Here is a 21,920-nt window from a genome sequence, read left to right as displayed (position 1 = left end):
AGAAATCGTCTAGTGAATTAGATTAGTCAGCTCTCACAGGACTGAACAGGCACCGCCCGCCATGTTTTCACAACCATGACCATGCTGAGGGCAGCGACTGTATAGTTGCGACATCACAACCTCGCGGAAGTCCTGACAACTCCTGAAGTGTGCATTTCTCTTCGGATTAAGTGTTATGATACTTTCACAGTACATTGTAGCACCTATACCGGCTTTGTGATAAAAAAAAAAAGACAGGAAATCTCACTTTTTACAGAATTGGGACATTTTTCTTGTTACGTTTGTAATTCAAATATTATCAGCTTTTATTGGAGGTGTGTTAAGCTCCCTGCAAAGTGGTCAACTGAGGGCAGAGATGCATTTACTAGTGGTGCCTTACTTGCCAAGACGAGTCTAAATGATTTTGGGTGTGATCACATGTCAACATGTCAGAAGACCCATGACGGGGAGAAACCGAACACATTTTTTTCTATTGCATTCAATTTTATTATTCCAAAACAGACAAATTATACCAGTAGTGCAAGGAGGGATTCAACAAGCATACATTCCCAACAACCAACGCACCATACGGACTAACGGACTAACATGTGCCACATTCTGGAGGACAATATAAAAAACCTAATGATTTGTAAATGAAGAAGGCTATCCAGTCCCACAGTCAGTCAGCTGAATCAAGTTGTGTAGCACCTTTTTTTCAAAGTCATAACAACGTCAGTTCATTTAGAAGCAGGAGACTCCTGGAGAAACCTGGTGCATCTGAACATAATGGATACACGGACACAGGCGCTTTCATTGAGGTGAGTCAGGACAGGAACTGTGACATGAAGGTCACGGCCTGGTGAAGGTCCTCCGTCAGCTCCTCCGGTAGTGACAACACCGCTGATGTCAAACTCTGTGTTACTTCTAAAATCCTACATCGAGAACAACATTTGATTATTATCTGGTTGCTGCTACATTAGTCATCGTCTCTGCCAACTTACACATTTGGATTTTTTGCTTACCAGTTGATGTACTGAGCAGCCAGCTGCGGTTCATGCCTGGAGCCTTCCTCCACCACTAGACACTGTTTCATCTGTTTGAAGTTGGTCTCAATATCTTTCTTTATTTCAGTGAACGTTTGAATTCCTCTGAATGAGCTGATGACTTGCTGCGAAAAATAAAGCAACATCAAAAAGTAAGAGTTGAGGAGGATTTTGCAAAATAAAAGAAGAGGCTTGAAAAATTGATAGCTTTGATTTATTCTCCTTACATATATAACTGAGAGCTGGTGGGCGATGTATTTATGACTTCCAAGGTGCCTGATATCTTCCTCTAGCTGTTGACTCAGCACCAGGAGCTGGTTCAGTTTGGCGATGTGGAAGAAGTAGTCTGCAGGAGAAGCATAACCTCATGTTAATGGTCTTTTTAGGGCAACCAGGGATGCTTTTTAATCATTTGAACAGCCATAATGGATGTGATAAGAAGGTCATGTTCTTTGTCACTGTCATCATCATTATTGTGTCGACTGAGACCTAAATTCAAAATCATACTTAATGGAACTGAAAAAATGAAGGTTCGGGTTATTATCTCCTCAGCCTCCATGCTGATGGAAAGCCAGATGACAATCTGTTAAACACTGCTGGAGCTTCACAGCAAAAACAGCTTTGCAGAATTCTTCCAAAACACCTGAAGCAGACGGCTCCTACAGCTCATCTGACGTAGTCCAAGTCTTTGGAAGGCCTGGGATACCAAATATGCCTACGAGCAAAAGTGAGAAGGAGGAGGGGCACTGCAGGCGTCTCTGTGTGTAATGTGATGTGTGGATCAGACCAGGTCATTATCGTTATCATTAAGAGCTGGTAGAGTGTGGGTGGGTGAAATGATTAATCTTTAACGAGGAACATATTAATTACACAACCTGCAGTGAGCCTCCAGCAGCAGTAGGAGGAGGAGAATAGCTGCTTTACTCCAACCTTTTTCAATGTATGTGTTTGAAATCTTCCAACAGGATCGGTTAGGATCTAATGTTAGCTGGTTTTTCTGTGCTCTTCTTCACAGCCCAAATACAAATTCAGTTTTGAGTAGACATGCACACCGTCTCTCCTAAGGCGGAGAGATGGATTGGATGTTTCTGCTGCTGGTGTCCGCCGCAGGTAATGGCTCTAATATGCTCTTATTAAGGATGAATTATTTCATCCACCCACATCCCACACCAGGAGATTCACACAGGGACGCACCGCAGCGCTCCTCCTCCTCCTCCTCACTTGAAAACAGCCTTTTGCTCGCATGCAGTCGAACAGATCTGTTGTCATCATCTTTATTGATTACTGATCACTATCAAAGGCAAACTCCATGAAGTAAGATTGGGGCTGTCAGTAGCTGCACTGGTTAGCTTGCATCCACAGCTGATCAGTGAGAAATGAGAGGACTGATTCTTTCCTCCACGTCTTTTTAATCCTCCTTATTGCAGGCATATTCATCACAGTGTCGTCCATGCTGTGTGCTCAGTAACAGCAACATCTCCACACGCCTCAACCCAGGCATGAAAAGAACGTTTAAATGAGAGTGTACAATACATGTTGTGATACTGTCTCATAATAATGTCACACATGGACTGTTATTGTGCTCTGTGGGCGTTTTGCGGGGCTTGTGTGTGGTTCAGGGGTGCTGTGGGGTCGCTGGGCGTGGTTTCCTGTATGGACATGATGCATTCATGGTCCCCTGGTGAAACACTTTGTCGTGTTTCTTCGCTTTTTCATCAGTGATTCTCACTTTGTTTCGCTCATCTCCCCCAGTGATTGTTACGTTCCCGCATTAACTCCCTGCCCTCGTCACGACCCAACCTCCCGCACCTCTGCCACCAGTCAGCTTCACCCGGGACTCTCACCCCTCATTCAGCCTGACTCCACTGTGAGTCCGCCTCACCTCCCCGGCGGAGCCACCAGCCCTCTGTTCCTACCTTTTCACCATCTCCCTGTTTCTGGCGTCCGCTTCTGGGTCCTGATATTGATCTACCGCAGATCGTAACAATATACTGTAACAATATAAATTGTCACATTTCAACATGAATCTTTTCACGTCACTGCAGTTTGAATTATCAAGTTTTAACGCGGAACTTAACACATTATCACAACGTTATATGATATAAAGGTTAATGTGAACCTTTTCACGTTATCACTGTTACCTACGGCGGCCGGGAGGCGACAAAAAGCGTTTGTTATTTTTAAACGCGCGCGCGGAAACTGGCGCGTGAAATAGGAATAAATCGCGGGTGTGAGTAGGGAAGTGAGCACCGTCCGTTTCTGATGACGGCAGGGTCAGCTGTCAGGCGGCCTCACGACACGTCGGATGAATTCATGCCAACTAATGCCATTATGTGTTATGGTTCAAATAAAGAAATGATTTCTTTAGCAGTTAGTACTCTGCATTATCTCAGCTGCTGCCTGTGCTCTAGATTATGACCAATCACGTACTTTATACCTGTTATAATATCTTTGAAGCGGATGGCAAACAGTTTTACTGGATGATCACTTCATTTCTCCGAAAGGCTGACATCTGGAGAAACTCGAAAAGCTGGTTCTGCGTCTGCTTTAGCTGTCTGGTCTTGTGGTTTGCGCGAGTTCAGTTCCTGTGTGATTCTCACAGTTTTATCACTCATTAGACGTGTCAGGATGTGATGCACCTGCTGATAACCCTGATTGTTCACTTTCACACAAACAAAGCTTCTGTTAAACACGTTAAACTTCCTGTGGGTTTTTTTTTTTGTTAACCCACAACATTAATGTATGCATTTGATCTGTGATTTTCTGTCTGTTACATGTTTATCAATATACATGAATAACAGGCTGCAGTCTCTATTCATACTGTGTCAGGTATATTTATACGGTGTACTGTCGGCTCAGAGGCACAGGAACCATTTCAGTGTTTTGTTTGTTGGTTTGTTGTTACAGATGTGCTGTATGGAGACCGCTTGATGTTTTTTCAAGTCCCCGTCTATTTCAGTTGTCTGAGAGAGTGTTGCACTGCTGTTTTGCTGTGAAGCTCCTGAAATGTTTTGTGGATGACAAAACCTCACCCGGCTTCCCACTGGCAGGGGGGTGAACAGATAATGACTGAATTTTCATTTCTGGGTTTACTGTTCCTTTAAGGATATATACAGAAGTGTTAGCAAAAAGAAAAAAATATTTAAAGTATTAACAGTCCTCCTTATGCAGAATAAAGGCTCTCTGAGTGTTTTAAATTTGCATATGAAAATTAAAAAACATTGAAATTCAATGTGGAGCCAATTTTAAATACATTCTAAACAACCGAGTAGCCTTTTATCTCTGACAGTGAATCATATTCTATAAGCAGTCTTGTGTTTTTTTTCATGTAAAATCTTAATCTACATAGCAACAAGCAGCTATAGCTGTCAAGTGTAATAAAAAATAGCAATACTGGCTTGAAATCTTGTTTAATAGTAATAAAATAAAATAGCAGAATGTGAATGAAATGCTTAAATAAATGCTTCCCCCTGACTGGGGACAATATATCCTCTTACCATCCATCGGCGGCCTCTCCAGCATGTCCACCGGGCTGCCTTGAATAAGGAACACCTCTACCCGAGGAAACATCGCTGATAGACCCACCATGTCCAGATAGTCCTGAGGAAACACATACACAAATGGTTTCTGGTACAGCATGTAGCGATGACGTCACATTACAGCCTCGTTGTTTCAAGTGCTTTCAGGGAAGAATTTGAAGCGAAGGCTACTTGTCAGATGAAATACCTCTAGCTGTGGCATTGGCTTTGGTAGATGTTCAAGGCACTGCAGCATCTGGTCGAGAATCTCCGATCCTTAAAGGATACGGCACAGGACACTTCAAACACACAGGAAGCTATCCGAGGCAAACTGAACACACTGATCCTGTCATACTGACCTTGGGCCTGGAAATTATCTGACTCCTCTGGGCTACAGCCTTGTCCTAGCTGCTCCTGGAACTGTAACATAGAAACTATGAATAATGCCACAGGACAAGAAGAGGAGCATCGGTGCAAAGCGAGCTTATCAACAGCAGGACAGACAACACAGTTATGGACACTTTATAAGTCTTGGGGTGTTTAGATGGATCATGATTAAGTTGCCAATGACCCACAGAGCCCACAACTTGTCTTGTGTAGAGGACTGTTGCTTACGATTTAATGAAAACAAAAATATAAAAAAGAGAAAGTATGCGAGCTTTGGCCTAACTGTGAGTCATCTGGAGTCAGATCTTGCCAGGTAGAAACCTACATTTTTAAAAACATTTTGAATTAAAGGCAGGAAATAAAAAGGTGCCCTTCACTGTTTTGTTTTGTTTTTTTTTTTTTTTAAATTTGACTGTGATTTTTCTTTCTCTCTTGGGTTTCCATGTAAACTGTACAATGTAAAATAGAACGTAGGAATAACTATTTTCAAGAAAACCTGTTCCAAAACAAAAAGACAGATGATGGAAAATGCACTTTAAACTCTCTCTTTGTAGTTTGATGGACATCAGTATGTGCATCAGCTCATTGTTTCTTGTCATCTTCCTTTAAGGTGATGTATGACCCACATCATCTGTTGTTGTTAAGACTTGAATCTAACTTTTCAGTTTGACTGCAACTGATGAAAAACATACTGAGGAGAAACGTTGCAGGAGAAACCACTTGTGAGGTGTTTTTTTGTCAGCAGCGGTGGGAGTGTTGGCAGTGAGTTCCTCGGGTCATCCCTACCTGCTGCATCTGCGCCCTGATGAGGAGGTCCAGCTGCCCACAGAGGCACAGCATCTCCAGACCCACCTGCTCCGGGCTCAGCTGGACGGGCATCAGAGGTCTCCTCACCTGTAGCTCCACTGAGCACACAGACAGCAGACTGAATCAAACCAGCAGGCCTGCCTCCCATTACATCACCTTATCCCCTTCACATCTTTGACAGACACAAACGCACAGGCGCGCCACAGCCGCCTATGAAACGGCGCGCGTATGTCATCCACCCTGCCGGTCCACGGAACGGAAGGATGGAGGCGAAGGGAGTGAAGGGGAGTGGTCAGCGTCTTCCTGCCGGGAGCACTCCTCCCGAGATGCGATTTAACACCGACAGCAGGAGAGATTTCAACAAGAGCTGAAATAATATTTTTTAAAAACCAGGATCGGGGACTCACCTTTGAAAGCTTCATGGTAGGCGCACGGCTGACAGAGAGGATCAGATGTGCTCACTGCCATATCTGATGCGAACCGGCTGTGGTTTATTATCTCACTGTTCTCCTAAACGTGTCCCGCTGCTGACAGCCATATGAAGCTCATGGAGAGCAAAGCCGAGCAGCCCAGTCTGAGGCGACAGAGACAATAGATGGTGGCCTGTTTGTTTATATTATTGCATTTGGTCGGAACTGTCCATCGCAGAGGGGGTGCGTTCGAGTGCCGCACGCTCGGGCAGGGTGAATAAAAGCCGCCGTGATGTTTTCCCACCCTCGACGTAACTCGTCGTTTCCCCTCGCAGGTGACGCCGCTCGCACGCAGCCGCAAGGTGATGAAGACTACATCCTCTTCTCCCGTGTAATTTAAAAAAGAAAAAGAAAAAAATGTCCACGCCCTTTGCAACAACAGCCGTGCAGTCACGATGTTGGATTTTGCAGTCTTGAACGCCCCTCACAGCCCCCCCTCCACCTCCACACACACGCCTTTCTGGATGATGTCATGTTTTAGGGCTGAAGATCGTCGCAGCATCACTTCATGAGGATGCAGCAGTGTTCCCCACAGACTGAGAGCCAGACACACACCTGATGACAGCACTGGAGATTATATACATTCACTTCAGTGCTGTTTCAGTACGATTATTTAGACAGCCTACTTGTGCTTCACTCAAGGATGTTCATTTTATGCTACTTCACACTTATACCCCACTAACATTCAAAGGAATACATGTGCTTTTACTCGACTCGAATTTCTACAGCTGCAACTAATGGTTGTTTCTATTTTATGTTCTCCGTAAATCGTTTATTCAATTTCAGATGTACCTCTCTGCCTGATACTGATTGTGATACCTACTGTTTAAAGACTGATGAGTAAAATATATACTTTTATGGATATTGGCTCCTTGTGCACTGAAAAAAAACATGTCACTACATGTCATGAAGGTATGAATGAATGGATGCATTACATGGAATCATGTAGATATTGGTGCATATGTTTTTGTTTTCCACTGATGCTGATTCCAGCATTTTAGGCAGTTGTGTTTTTTGTGACACTGGTTTTGAACAACCCTAGTCTATGTTCTAGTATATGTAATATTTTTATAGAAAAAGAAGCAGCAGGATTTCTGAGAGACCAAGATTGCTTCTTTCCAGTTGTCCAAGAGCTAAACATATTAAGTTACAATGACAGAACAGCATGAAAATAAGCAGGGAAGGGAAATGATTACCACAAAGTCCCTCAAATGATTAATCACTTATAAAAGCAGTAGAAACTCATTTTCAGTTAACAAATGAAATCATTGTTGCGAGATCAGTGTATAAAACATGATACATTGTCATATTCAGCTGCACTGTGATGGATTTAATATCCCAAATTAAATAATGTGACTAAAATCTCTCCCCCTCAACCTGCTAAACACCGAAACAATGTTTACATGATGCCGCATCTACAATAATCTGAAAAATGCCAAAAAAAAGTTAAGAGTAAATTATGAAGGCTGAAATTTTGTGGTAGAATAATAATACATTACTCTTTATATATTTGCTTTTGAAGGTTTGTATCTGTTCCACTACTTCTTGTACTTTTACTTCAGTACAACATTGTAGGCAGGACATTTATTTTCTGTAATGCCAGTGGAAGATCCTCAAAGCACAAACCAACTCTGGGTGTGGTTTATTAAATAGCAAAGTCAGACAAGTCTCAGATCCTCAGCGAGGACTCAAAATGGGTCTTAATAAAATACAACTGGCGTATAAAGTTTGTCACAGTTTTACAGTATCCAAAGAGAATGATTGAAATAAAAATGCAGAGGAGGTAAAGGCAAGACATTTAAATAGTGCTAAGGAATATATCTCCCGATCCTATAATAGTCCAGCGTTATAAAAAAAAAATAGGAAAACAGAACTGAAGACAATTCTCTAGCAAAAGTCTAACTCACCTGATTCTTTTCAAAACTCAAATATACAACAATGTACATATTTTCGTAAACAACCTTAATTTCAATAGATAATTTTGTTTCAAGTGCACCTGGAGGAAAAATAACATTTATATCCTTTTGCATCAATTGTCCCAAATGTCCAAGATAGACCATTAACGGCAAATCTTATTTGTAAGCTTCTATCGAGAATAAAGACCGAAGTCCACAACTGTCTGTACATTTTACTCCCTTTCACAACAGCAATTATACATCAGGTCAATAGTCCAGTGGCTGAAGCAGAAACAACACACACACATGTTGGGTTTTGACATCTTGGGACCACAGATGTTACTCTCCTTTGTTCTTAGCTCAGGGACGGCCGCCTCCTCCTCTGTCTCAAAAGGGACTCCAGTTGAATTCCAGTACCAGCTCTGGCTTTGTTGTTCTACTGACGGGCACCGGGGGGCAGAGTGAGGTTGGCCATCAGCTCATGAACAGATGCAAATATCGTACACTCGCCTGAAAGAAAGAGAGAACACACAGAGTAAGAAAAGGAACCTTGCAATAAACTGTATTATCAGGTTCAGTGTCATAAATGTAATACCAGTTTTTGAACACAGTGAATTGTTCAGTGTGAGTCTTACCCTGTCTGGCAGGGTGTAGTTCATTGAACCTCTTCAGGATATTAGAGACCATGAGAGCTGCGGCCCCAGAAGAGCTGTGCTGTCTGGGAATGTCGGCCTGCTGAGTGAGGCCTGTGGCCATGTCGTACACAATGGGCACGATAATGCTCACTGGCTCCTGTGGCACTGGAATACGCTGCGTCAGCTGCAACTGTGAGGCAAAAGAGACCAAAAACATAGGGTTAGGTTTCTCTATGCACTTCAATGTGATGATCTTCTGGTATGCAAGAGCTAATGGTGAGGTTTGGCTGAGACTTACAAAGAAGAGCATCTTGGACTTGAGCACCACAGCAATGGTTCCAGGAGGGGCGATGGGAGGAGCACTGGGAGGGATGGTGAGACAGAACTGGACATTCCACTTCAGCTGTGCAGCCTGGTCAGGGAACTACAGGGAGAGGCACATTTTTATTGCAAAACACAGAGGCAATTCCAATTACTTACATAAAAAGGTACAGAAATTGACTTGAATGCTGTTTAACCCGTCTTTCCTTTTTTTCTCTTCCGTAACTAAATCATTTGTATGTGTAATATGTGCACACACTCACAAATCAAAGCAATGAGAAAGGCAGGTTTAACTGAGCATGGTGTACTTGTCCTGTATTACAATGTTTCCACTTTTATTTTACAGTTAGCATAATAACATAATTGGTTAGGTAATTATTAAGTTTGTATAGCTTGAAAGGTGCAGTCAAAATTGTGGCCTAGTATTTCTAGGTTGCTTTCAACGTTTTATGTAAAAATATTTATTGGACATATTTCAAATGAGAGGCTCATACATATTCATGATTAAATACATGTACCAACCCCTCGTAAAAGAAAAGGCTTCTCACCAGTTCGAGCTTCATGATGCGCACACAGTCCCTGAGGATGTTAGTAGGTGCCCCCAGCAGCTTTGTGAAGGCATTTAGAGTGTTGTATTTGAAGGGAGGACCGGCAACCTTGAAAGAAGAAAACAGGAGATTCATTCATGGAATATCATAAGTGCAGGAATGTGTTCCTACTAGTGGTTTTAATGGCTATTTGTTTTCAATAAATTGGCAAGCCACATTACAACTAACTTCAACAGTCTTCCATAATATCAAAATATTTTCAATTATGAGCCACTGAAATAAATACTCCAAGCACTTTTTTTCAAACAAACATGTCAATGAAAAAAAAAAGCATTTATCTATTTATTTATTTATTTTCATGTGTCAGTATGCCAGTAATGCCTCCAATGTGTGTGCATTTGAATAGTTTGTCAATAAGGCTTTGATTGGATGCTACTTATACTAACCCGTGTCTCAAAGAACTTCTCCAGCACTTGAAGCTCGTCCTGGGACCAGGGCCCTGTGTTTTCTGGAGTGACTTTGAGCTGCAGCGTCTGGTAGTTCTTTGGGTTGAGAGCAACACGGCACTTGAGCACTTCCGTCTTGAACATGATCACCCCCGGCTCATTGGAGTTTACAATCGATAACTGCAGTAGAGGTGACAGAGTAGTGAAAGTAAGTAAGTAATTTTAAGAGGACAATAACACACTAGGACTTTTTGAATATTTTGTGTGAAACTTACATTGGCCTCCTGCTGGATGATCCTCTGTAGGTGCCGTCTCATGATGACTGAACCCAGAAATCGCTCAAGCGGTGAGCAGAGGTAGCTTCCTGCCAAGCCTGGCACAAGGGAGGGAGTGGGTGAAGGGAGCAGAAGCACATGCAGGGCACTGTGGGTAAGGATGGTAGGAATAGAGGCAGCCCAGGGGCGCTGAGGTAGCTTGCGGGGGGGAGGCATACTGGTAGGCATGACCTGTGAACCTGAACAGAAGACACAGAGAAAGAAGTTTAGAATGGACTATCTAGAAACTATGTCACCTAGTTTGTGATACATGTCCACTGACAGGCAGAGTACTGACAGGTTCCTTTTTTCAAGTGTAAAATGTAATGTAAATTGAACGAACTGAATAAAAATAAATATGAGGGAATTTACAATCATGGCAACACTGATAGCAGAACTTACTGGTCCCAGCACGTGGAGAATGAGGGTCAGGGATAGGCGAGTGCAGCGATGGGTTGCCAGGGGACATGCCATGGATCCTTGCCCCAGGAGAAGGCCCTGAGACCTGGGGTGAGCCTGGCCACTGGCCCCTGTGACTAGGAGACACCATGGCATATGGAGAGCTGGGGTCCAGAGCACCTAGGGTGAAGGAGAGACAGCCATCAGCAACCAAACAATGCTTGATGTACAACAATCAACACAGTTAAATGAATACACCACTGTGTGCCCACTAATCGAACGCCATTGGTATATGCTTGCAAGTGTCTGCAACTAAGTGCCTAGTGAAGATTTTTGGTTCAGCCCATTGCAGCCCTTGCCCAGAAGACCAGAATCGCCACCAGGCCAGCATTTAGGGCCACCCTGCTGCTTACCGTGGGGACTGGCAAAGCTGGTCTGGCCCATGGCTATGCCCAGAGAAGATGGAGACGGGGTGGGCCCGAAAGGAGAAGGTGCCCTTAGAGCTCCACTAGGGGAGCCAGAGGCATGGATGTTCCCTGCACATACACACACACATACCAAATAGCTCTTCAGACTCTGAGGTTGACAGGTTCTCCTTACACACACACACACACACACACACACACACACACACACACACACACACACACACACACACACACACACACACACACACACAGACAGACAGACAGACACACACACACACACAGACACACACACACACTAAGCAGGGCGGAAGGGGCTACAGCCTCTGGCTGGGGGGCTGAGATGGAGAGGAATGGAAGGAGCAGGACTAAATGCATGCTTTGTTCCCTCTTGGCTGTGAGGTGTGTGAATGTTGCATGAGAAACACAACTGATCTCATGGTTTCACAAAATTAAAATGGGCACACATGGTTTGCTTTTCCTGATTCCGTAACATTTACACATTTGGCTTTTGCAACATACACCTAAGTGAGCAGGGAGGTTGATGACAGCACTGTGACCAAAACAAAGATCTGTAGTTCATAATCCTGTATGGCAGGCTTGACAAGCTTGGATGACACAAGCAATACAGGATGTCATTCACTCACAAAAATGTGGACAAACTCCTGGTACCAAGCTTGCTGTTACCTGGTGACTGGGTGGGCATCATGGAAGGTGAGGGAGTTACATTAGCGTGGTAATTTGGAGGTGGTGATGTAAGAGGGGGATAGACGCCTCCCGCACTCCCTCTCATAGTCTGTGGCTGCTGTTGAGCTTGCAGCTGGTTCATCAGACTGTCCATCACGTCTACACCCACCGGCGAGGGTGGGTTATCATCTTCATTGACAGAACGTCTTCGAGCATCCTGATTACTGTCTACAAACATGTTCAGGAATGTCTACACAGGGAAAAGATAAGAAGGACAGAATTAAGAACATATTTGTTAAAAGATGGACCAAAAAAGATTAAGTCATTGTTAGTAAACTATCATCTGCATTAAATTTAGCAATGGAAAAATCCTTCAGGTTTCCACCCTTTAGTGATGAATGCAAACAGCTAGTCAAGGTGGGCCAAAGGGCTGAAAATAACTTGGGAATTATCTTATGAACAGTTAATCTGTCGATAACTTTTAAATTGATATTTAATTGAGATTTATAAAGTGATGTCTTCTTAGTGCTTCTTTTGTCGAACACTCAGAGATTTTTCATTGCTTTTCATAAATTTCAAATTAAAGCGGTCATTTAAGAGGCCAGCAAATGTTTGACATTTTTGCTTGAAAATGACTGATTCAATAAATCGATCACCACAATAGTTGGTGATTCAGTGTCTTCTGCGAAGTGCATAACCTGCCACTCAACAATACAATCCATAAAAAAAAAAATGCAATTTAAATTAAAAAAAAAAAAAGAAAGAAAATCATTCTGGGGAGGTTAAATGTAGGCACAATTTCCTTGTGCAGAGACTTCCTGGCAAGACTCCAGACAAGTGAAACCTCACTTAAAAATTAATTAGTTTTTACTCTAGATAGTGTCTGATAATTGACTAGGTCTGTATACCTTGAGTCCAGGAGCAGGGTAGAAGCCCTCTACAATCTTAGTATTGTCAAAAAGACTGTAGGCTCCGTCTCTGATGGCAACCACACCACGGCTGCGGCAGTAGATGTCGATGCAGTACATGTTTCGGAACGCCAAGCGGATGTGTGTGGCTGACTGGGGTAAGATGGAGAAGCACTGGTAGGCAGTGTTGGTGCGCTGGGTCAGGCCCAGCATGGGCACTGTTGGTAGCTTGTTGATTGCATTCAGAGGGGCCTGTGTGTCAGAGAGAACCTGAGGAAGATGATAAATGTAAAATGTTACTCAGGAAATTACATAGAACACTAAAGTGGAAGAAGTCAGTGTGTGACAAGAAAAATTTCCACAGATTTTTTTGTATTTTTTTTTTTGAATACTCGAAAATTGAAGGGAAAGCATGTAATATAATTGAATTGCCCACTGATATTAAGCCCCATTTATCAAGAAGTTTGACACCTGAAGGTTAAGAAAATACATTGAAGATGAACCTTAGAAGTCACTTGAAATTATGAGTTGATCCTGATCTAACAAGTGCACATGCACATCTGGGCTGCATTTTCAAAACACTGCCATAACTTTGTTTACCTGTAGCAGCTGCATCACATTAGGACACTTGTTGAACATCTCCTGTAGCTGATGGAGGATGATATTGTGGCAGTTGGAGCAGCCAGAATTGGGCCCCACAGTGCCCAGGGCTAGGTGGAAACGGTGGCTGCTGGAGTTCCACTGAATGGTGACAGAGCTGCCCTTGGTGGTACCGTAGCACAGCACCAGCTTACGGTAGTTATACAGCCGAACCTCTGAGAACAGACTCAGGGAGGATGGCATCTCTGAAGGGGGAAACATTTACAATGTGCAGCTGGATTAGATGGGAATGTTTTTTTGCAATGCAATAATTCACCACTGAGTCACGCTAATGAGTGTAAACCTTCACTCATTGTTACTTCACTTTATTTTAAACACACATGCTTGACTTAGAGGTAATGTCTCTGGGTTTCACAGGATTTTTTTTTCAGCACAGGCAAGGAGAACAATGAACTGATTTTCATCCAAGATCACATGTTTACATGAGTGACAACGCATGTACCTGGCAGTGCACGAGAGAAATTGAGGACACACTGGTAGAGTTGACTTATCGCACTCCAGTCATTAAGAAACATCTCCACAACCTTCCGCCCACCCACTGGCTCCGACAGAGGGTTTTCATAGGTCAGATACACGTGCCGCGTAGAGGCTGACAGAGGGGACAGATGGGTTTATTCAAACACTGAGCAATGAAGCAGATGCTGACATTTCCATATTCACATGCTGGCCATATTTTAAGCAAAGAACATAATGTGTAATGCAAGACATTCTTTGAAAAACAATGACAATGTGTTTAGCATACCGTGTTTAATGCTGAATTTGCTACACTAATAAGATCATAGGGTATGCGGTGGTAATATTAATTTGATAGTTTACTACTTTCAGATCGTGACCTTACAGGATTTGATTGGATGAGATTTTTTATCTCAATGAAATTTTCTGGATACATCAAGGTAAACAAATAAATGTGATAAATACATAGAAACTTTTAATGATGTACTGGAATATTCTGCATCCGTGTGTCTGTGTACCTTGCTCTTTGCTGTGTGTGCTGTTGAGAGGACAGTTGGCCAGCACTAGTTCAGTCACCCAGGTTCGGTTATTCCTGCCCTGTAGTCGGAACGTGCAGTCAAGTAGGGATCTCTCTAAAGCTCTCCTAGTCTCCTCTCCTACACCTTTACAGGGAGGGATCCTGCAGGACAAAACAATTACACTGTATGGTTACACTGGTTTGTACAAAGTTTATCATGCTATTTACTAATATACATACTACACAACTGGCTGTCATCAAGTGTGTATACAGTAAATGCATGCATGTGTGCATTACTTTAGCAGACGTATTGCATGACTGCTGCCATCTCCCTCCACTTGGACACCCTGGTTTGGGATCTCCATGTTGGACAGCTACTCAAATAAAGAGACAGATGTTATTAGGCGGAAAAACCCATGACTTGAATCACCATTCTTAATGTTTTCAAGTTTTCACACAGTCTGAGCCTTACCTCTGTTCTGAGGCCAATGAAAGGCATGTTGGTGTCGCACATCGCTACTAGGTGAGCCAGCTCTTTGTTGAAGGCACACATTTCTCCAGAGCGCTTAGGCTTCTTTGGCTCTGGGTCCCCCTGGTCCCCAGAGATCTACAGAACAGAGTTTCATTTATCTAGCTGGACATCTTAGCAATGGATTGTTTAACATACAAGAAAAAGAATCTTTGACAGGGTGTCATTGAATTGATGCAGCCTACACATATGGCTGCCAGGGCAACACCAGTGGCAGGCTACTTAATGATTATATTAAGTAGGAACATTAACACCGAAATGTTACTGCATAACATGTCTAATATGTCATTGTATAAAATGTGCTTTGAGGGTGGGCACAGCAAAATGCATGGTTTTAACCTCTCTATTCGTGTGGAGTGAAATGTATTGCAATTCATTGCACACATGAACATTTGGTGCATAACCACTCTAGCACTGAGTACCTTTCTCTTAGTACCAGGCCGGGCCCCTCTCCCTGTTGTGGTATCTTGGACCAGGTGTTCCAGGTTTGGTTTGAAATGCTGTAGGAGCTGTGCACACATGGGTCCATCCTCTCCCTCCAACTGAGTCACAGACAGGAAGGAGTACTTGTACTGCAATGCTGTGGGACTGCTAGGCACTTCAAGCATTTCCACCACCTATAGAAAATAGATGAGGATGAGGAAAGATCCAAGATAGACAATTAGACATATGACATCAAAAAAAAAAAAAATCAAATTAAACTTCATGTCCAAACTTCTTGTCATGGAATTTTCTGAAGTCATTTTGGTTTATCTCTTTTCAGCAGGGTATTTTGTACTTACAATGTAGTACTGTGGAAGGCGTGTGAGCTTAATGAAGAGTTTGTGTTTAGACAGGTTGCCAACAGGGTGAGAAGCCGAGTTGGACAGGTGAAGGACATCTGTACACACAGTGGGAAGGTGTTTCACAGACTGTCGAGAGCGCTGCTCCCCCAACCAGAACCTTGCCAGAGAGCAAGACAGACTTGGTGTTAGAAAAAGTCAAGGGTTCATAGCTCATACTCTCTCACATCATTCACACTGTTCACTAGTGGAAGACTCTGCCAACTGAGAGCCCAGGAAATTATTCTCAACACCAATCTTGCCACATGCCTAGTCAAGTGTTGCTACTGACAGTTACTGCTACTAACTGCAATTAATCAGTTTTGGCAGGCTAGAGGCAGGAGTCAAGACTACTGTTGACTCTGAGCTGCCTCTGCTATTTTCTCTCACTGTGTCAAAAACATCAACATTATACTGTCAGCTGTGATTACACATCATGTTAAATATATTAAGGACTGAGGAGGTGGACTTACTTTAGTTGTTGAAGCCAAGATATGATGCGCTTCATATCATCATTGATGGTCTTTTCAATGTCATCTAGCATGGACTGATCTGGAGAGACAACAGCCCAGAGTTTTATGTTCACAGAGCTGAGCATACAGAATGGTAGAAGTAAAGACACTGTAAATAAAGTTGTTTGTGGGTTTAAGTGTGGGACATTTCTTTCTTTCATTTGATGAGTGAAGGATCTGTTTAGCTGTCAGACTGACACATCCCTATAATATGTTGCCGGCTTTTCCATTCACACCGACATTATCATGGATCAGAGCTGCAGCAAAACTGTCCCCCCTCCCCACATCTGTGACTTTCACACACGACAAAGTGGAATGTCGGCGCATGATTCCCGCATAGAAAGGGTAGTGTGAATGGGTCTAGACAAATTAAGTATGAAGTTTAATCATCCACACCAAATTACTGTAAAATAGAAAAATCAAACCCTTGTTTAAACAATATTTGAATAAAAAATGTACAAGGACCAATACAATGAACATACACAAAACAAAAAAGGTTATGAGTGACTGCTTGCTATGACTTACCTAGTCCATACAGCATGGGTTGGAACATGCCAGAGTGCAGGTCTACAAAAATGTGTAAGCACTCTGAGCGACCACACGGCTCGAGTATTGGTATGACGAGGGTCGGTAAAGCAGTCTCAATGAATGCTGAAATAAACAGTCACAAGTGTGAATAACACCATGATTACAGTGCATTAATTTACAGAAGATGAAGGGAGGAGGTGTGATACAAAACTTATCTGTGAGCTAATGGTTAATTTCCCCATGTAATTCATCATAACTTATATCACAAATGTCTTTTCAGCAGAGTTGACTATGTGTCCTAAACAAAAGGACTGGGATGATATGTTTATTTCCTGACTCAATGTTATGATGATACTTGGATGCAGATTCAACATGCATTGCAATTCAATATTGAGATTTATTGAGATTGTTTGCTTTTTTAACACCTGAATTATACACTTTTAGACATAGTATAGAAGTAAGTGATAGTAATAATGCACTTCACATGTCAGTTAGTCTTTGCGAGTTTAATTGCTGCAGCATCATCGTTACAGTGATATGATGCCATGTCATACTAGACAACAACAAATACATTTGTACATCTGGAACTTCTTTCCACCTCCGAGTCTCTAATAAGCATAGACTAAGACGAAGCAATTCAATATGAATTCTATTGATCCAAATACATAAATAAGTGAATTTTTTTAAAGGACTTTTTTAACGGATCTACTTTCTGTATTTTCCTACCACTAATATAACATGATTTGGGTTTCAGATGTTGTCACTGACTAACACAAGCCAGTAGTTGCTGTTGGGGACAACACTTGTTTCTGTGCATTTGCTCAGTATATTACTAGGAATGTGTTTTAGTGGCAAGGATAATGAAGCACAGTATATACATACAGTTGTCACTGGGATTGCTGGCCTTCAGAATGGCTTTCAGCTCCTGTAGCTTCTGATGGGACCGGGCATGAACACTGTCGATCAAAAGTTTCTCCACAGAAAGATGGTCAATCTGATGAATGTATGACAGAAAAGAAATCATTAAAGTGCAATATATTCATACAGTAAGCCAGACTTCCCAATACTTTCTCTTACACTGAAAACATATTTATCAAAAAACATATGTTCTCCATACCTTCATAGCTCTCTCCATTAACTTGGAGTCACAGGCAGGGAGAGGAGGCTCGTGAGATATTTGCAGTGGTTTAGATCCATCTGACTCATCGATCTTGATAGTAACTTTATGCACTGACGCTGTACCTGTTTTTCTACCCAAAACCTGTTGGCTATAAAAACAAAGAAAAGAAAAATACAAAGAAGAAATCAGAACAACAAATACATACTGCAAAATACATACTGCGATTTCAAACCCTCTTTTCATTCAAATCTGGTAGTTTTTTCTTGTCCATATATGTGACAGTAATTAATAAAGTCTTACTTCCACACAGAGAGCGTGAGGTATTTTGCAGGCACATATCTCTCCTCTTGCACCAGGTCGCCCCATCGCTCTCTAATCAGCATCAGGGTCTGAGAGTGAAGCACCTCTAGTTGCAATGACAGACAGAAGGAGTCTGGAAACAGTACGGTTAAAGAAGACACAGTGTGGGAAAATACAGTCCTGGCAAATAAAGATTAAGTACTACACAAATCTTTCCATCAACATTCAAGACACACACACGCACATATCCTCAAGACACATGCACTTTTTTGGTAAAAGGAGCGTTTGTCCCCAACACAGACTGCTCTTTGACACGATGAGTTGCCCTGCTAGCGTTAGCAGGGGAAAGGCAGATCCGAGATGTTCTCATTAGCATTGTGACAAGCACAGTCGGGCTCATCATGCATGCTTAATTAGGATCTTTCATATTGGCAAGAATGCAAACAAGCTGTTGATTCTCTCTATGTTTTATCACAGACTGATGAGTGATAGGACCCGACTGTGTGATGACAGCTATTCTCTTCTTCCTTAATGTTTGGGATACAACAGCTGAATGGCACGATTATCACTGCACTGACATCGCAAATGTTAGGTGATGGGTTCTGAAGATGTCATGATAGTTCATTTATATCGCTGAAGTTCTAATTTAGCTTTAACTTTTGAATGGACACATAAAACAAAATGTATCTGTGTCTTAGTACAGGTGTTAGAAACACACATGTCTATAAGAAATGAATTACGCCTCAGATGATCTGTCTGGTTGATAAGTTGTAGTGAGGACATCGCTTCCCTTCCCACAGCAGTAACAAAAGGCTGTTGTGTTGTTTGAGAATTAATGAAAAAAAGAAGGGGGGGGGGGTTTAAGAAAGAAGCAATTCTGCAGCTGTGTTTCTCATTGGAATGCTTCACGTGTCTGCTTAACAGGTCAATACTCTACTGCAGCAGTTCACACTGGACTAGGAGTAAAGCCATGTGGATTTTTGCAGGACAAACAAAAAAAATACTTAAATGTATGTGCAGATAGACAGTCCAAGAAAGGATACGTAAGCAGTTGTACATGTCCTGTAGGGGTTTTTCATCTGCACACAGACGTGCCTGGACCAACTCGTGGATGAAGTTAACCTGCAGACTGTGGACCAAGGCTCGGCCATCTGCCAATATAGGGGTAGGATAGGAGTGGGGGTAGACGGAGTGTAGGGACAGGTTGAAAGACAAACCAGTTAAGAGTCAATCAAAGAGGGATAAACATTAGAAATGGAGTGTTTTGTCAATGGCACCCTCCCTCTGAAGTGCACAGCAGAGCTGGATGAATACGAGCCTTACCTCCAGTTTCTTTGTCCTCCACCAAAACCTCCAACTTCAGCAACCTCCAGGGAATATCAGGGTCATCACCCATCACCGTCAAAGTTGCCTCAAACTCTCCTTCCACACGGAACTTTACACGCCCATTTGCTACACAAAAACACACCCAAGCAAAGATGCAAAGAGCATCTTCTCATTACCAATACAATGGAAAACAAACTGGTCAAGAAATTATGAGAGTGGCTTTTAGTTCAAATTTACAATAGTGGGTTTCCATATGCGGCTTACCAACTGTGAGGTTTGCTAGCTGGGGTGGCAAGTCTGTGGTGACAAGGCGGTGTCGTAGAATCTGATTAAGCTGGTTCAAGGTGGTATGCTTCTCTGACTTAGTGATTGGGTCAGGAGGAATTATCTTATCCTGTAAAAATCGACACAGAAATCATTGTGCTGACATACCAAACATTCAAGATGTTAAAGACATCTAAAAACACAGATCAGTAGATGCAGTGAAAGAAGTTTAACAAGACTTACTCGTATACATGTGGGTAGGCGTGGGTATGACCCTGTGGTGAGAACATCAATGGCAAAGGGGATGGCAAAGCTGGGCAAACGAGCATGTACGAGGGCATCTCTCGCCAGCGATGCAAGCCTATCAGCTGTATCCACAAACAGGATGGTCTGCTGATCCAAGAAGCTGGAAATCATCTGTTACCATGGATACGATGGACAGAGGAAAGATCAAATTGTTTAACATCTGACAGACACAAGGCAATGTGCAATGTACTATCAAACTCTGACCATGTGGAGTGCTATTGAGAAAATGATATTACACAGAACATACCGCACACTTCTCCACTTTTCCTGCATTGCTTGCCCACTTCACCAGTGCCAGCAGCCGAACAAATAGCTGCCTGGTGCGACTAGCAAACTGGACAATTTCAATTTTTCTGAAAAACAAAACAAACAAACAAAAAAACGATGATTATGGTAATACAATCAGCCTCACAGAATCAGTGGCTATAGTTGTGAAGGGATGACGAAGTTCTCAATGAATTTTAAATTAACATACCTCTCCATGTCCGTTTTTCTGGGAAGTCTAGAAACAAAAAAATAAATTGCTTGATTATTGCCATTCTGCCTTGATCCTTAGAGTATAGAGCACAACATATTACCTGCCCCAACAACAACAGACATTCCTAATGCGAGAGTCTGCTTTCACATACATAAACACATACATATCTATTGGTACGACACATATATTTGTCGCCCGACAGGTATCCCAGATAACCGTAAACATAACTTTAGGGACCTTCAGACATATGTTGATGATGATGGTGTTTACCGGTACGCCCCCTCATAGTAGTAGTTATCTGTGCTATGCAAGAGCTCATCCTCGCCATTAATATGAAAAGCACACCATAACGTCTTATTTTGTAAGCCGGTTAGCGTTTATTTTAGTGGGTGGAAGAAGAGCATCCACTGGGTTGACCAACGTTAGCTGATTAGCCCGCCGGGTACCCTAGTTAGCTTTGAGGCCTACAAGCTAAAATGTTAACTTACAGCTCTGCCAGCAGGGTAATTTCATGGTAGGTCCTCTGGAGAAGAAACTCAATGAGCAGGCTCAGCCGGACCCCCTGTGTGGCCGGTGCTCCGGGTGGTGGTGGCTGTGGTCCCGAGACAACCGGACCTCCAAGTGGGACGAGCTGCCCATCTGACCCAATCTGCACCGGAGCCATTTTACAATGACGATTCTGAGTAGTTAGCTACGGCGATGCACAGGCAGCGCTGCAAAGGGAAACTATCGAGTTGTACTTCCTAACTCCTTGCGAAAAGGTGTTAGTAGCAGTCTCACAACATTTCTTTCCCGAGACGAGTTCCTCGGCGTGGACTTGGTTTCCTTATTCAGCCGTAAACTCAACAAATGCACCAAATTTAGTAACCCATTAAGGAGAAGACTCAATGCCGCTCGGCCGCCATCTTTGCTGTCGGGAATCCTTACGGCAGGCCCCAGGTGGGAAGGAAAACCCAGACTGGAGCATTGAGGAACGAGAGTCATGAATGTCTCCCTCAGTTGCCAGGCCACTGGTTCCCACACTGGGGTAGGCTAATTGTGGTACCCAACACATTGTTTGTGTTCGTTATTTTCCCGGAGAAACGCGTGTCTGCTGACGGTAACGTTTGTGTGTTCACAGGCGACGGTCGATGACCAAACGTGTTCTCTAATCTGTTGCCCTGGTAACAGATGACAGTAGTTATGGAAAAGTCTGTAACTACGTGTATCAGACTTCACATGCAGTACATTTTCTTTTGTGTGTGTTTAAAACATGCAATTTCTTAAGAAACTGATTAAAGCTGTCAAATAATTGTAGTAAAGTAAAAATAAACATTAAAAAAAT

The 21,920-nt window shown here is 42.7% G+C and overlaps 2 protein-coding genes across 3 annotated transcripts; both read right to left on the bottom strand.

Moving 5' to 3' along the window:
- Positions 1-468: 468 nt before the first annotated feature.
- Positions 469-7,657, bottom strand: si:ch211-218d20.15. Its single transcript, XM_037109883.1, has 8 exons — positions 6,142-7,657; positions 5,714-5,832; positions 4,900-4,960; positions 4,749-4,816; positions 4,520-4,622; positions 1,250-1,368; positions 1,002-1,147; positions 469-911 (listed from the first exon to the last, which is right to left on the bottom strand). Exons 1-8 carry the CDS (start codon positions 6,200-6,202, stop codon positions 803-805), a joined length of 786 nt encoding a protein of 261 aa, XP_036965778.1. The 5' UTR covers positions 6,203-7,657; the 3' UTR covers positions 469-802.
- A 162-nt stretch (positions 7,658-7,819) lies between these two features.
- Positions 7,820-21,699, bottom strand: med14 (mediator complex subunit 14). Of its 2 annotated transcripts, XM_037109881.1 has the most exons (29): positions 21,085-21,699; positions 20,594-20,620; positions 20,366-20,471; positions 20,056-20,229; positions 19,813-19,942; positions 19,546-19,674; positions 19,266-19,373; positions 18,223-18,355; positions 17,920-18,070; positions 17,685-17,796; positions 16,800-16,925; positions 16,236-16,314; positions 15,724-15,883; positions 15,364-15,558; positions 14,885-15,019; positions 14,710-14,786; positions 14,414-14,574; positions 13,885-14,031; positions 13,383-13,627; positions 12,783-13,052; positions 11,875-12,124; positions 11,176-11,298; positions 10,766-10,942; positions 10,325-10,563; positions 10,050-10,229; positions 9,604-9,711; positions 9,033-9,158; positions 8,735-8,924; positions 7,820-8,609 (listed from the first exon to the last, which is right to left on the bottom strand). In XM_037109881.1, exons 1-29 carry the CDS (start codon positions 21,258-21,260, stop codon positions 8,536-8,538), a joined length of 4,308 nt encoding a protein of 1,435 aa, XP_036965776.1. In that variant the 5' UTR covers positions 21,261-21,699; the 3' UTR covers positions 7,820-8,535. The 2 variants fall into 2 exon arrangements, with proteins under 2 accessions (XP_036965776.1, XP_036965777.1); XM_037109882.1 differs by lacking the exon at positions 11,176-11,298 and having other exon boundaries at positions 21,085-21,698.
- Between the last annotated feature and the right edge of the window lie 221 nt (positions 21,700-21,920).

The sequence above is a fragment of the Acanthopagrus latus genome, chromosome 9 (genome assembly GCF_904848185.1).
Source record: "Acanthopagrus latus isolate v.2019 chromosome 9, fAcaLat1.1, whole genome shotgun sequence".
NCBI classification, from domain to species: domain Eukaryota; kingdom Metazoa; phylum Chordata; class Actinopteri; order Spariformes; family Sparidae; genus Acanthopagrus; species Acanthopagrus latus.
The sequence above is the reverse complement of the archived record's forward strand: the minus strand, read 5'-3'. Positions and strand labels throughout refer to the sequence as shown.

Excerpts from the sequence above, each read along its gene's own strand:
- si:ch211-218d20.15 (XM_037109883.1), bottom strand. The coding sequence starts at position 6,202 with ATGGCAGTGAGCACATCTGATCCTCTCTGTCAGCCGTGCGCCTACCAT. Across the intron at positions 1,369-4,519 it reads GGAGAGGCCGCCGATGGATG|ACTACTTCTTCCACATCGCC; the intron begins GTAAGAGGATAT and ends CTTCTCCTGCAG. Across the intron at positions 1,148-1,249 it reads ACCAGCTCTCAGTTATATAT|CAAGTCATCAGCTCATTCAG; the intron begins GTAAGGAGAATA and ends TATTTTTCGCAG.
- med14 (XM_037109881.1), bottom strand. The coding sequence starts at position 21,260 with ATGGCTCCGGTGCAGATTGGGTCAGATGGGCAGCTCGTCCCACTTGGA. Across the intron at positions 14,787-14,884 it reads TCATTGGCCTCAGAACAGAG|CTGTCCAACATGGAGATCCC; the intron begins GTAAGGCTCAGA and ends TTATTTGAGTAG. Across the intron at positions 13,628-13,884 it reads TTTCTCTCGTGCACTGCCAG|AGATGCCATCCTCCCTGAGT; the intron begins GTACATGCGTTG and ends TTCCCCCTTCAG.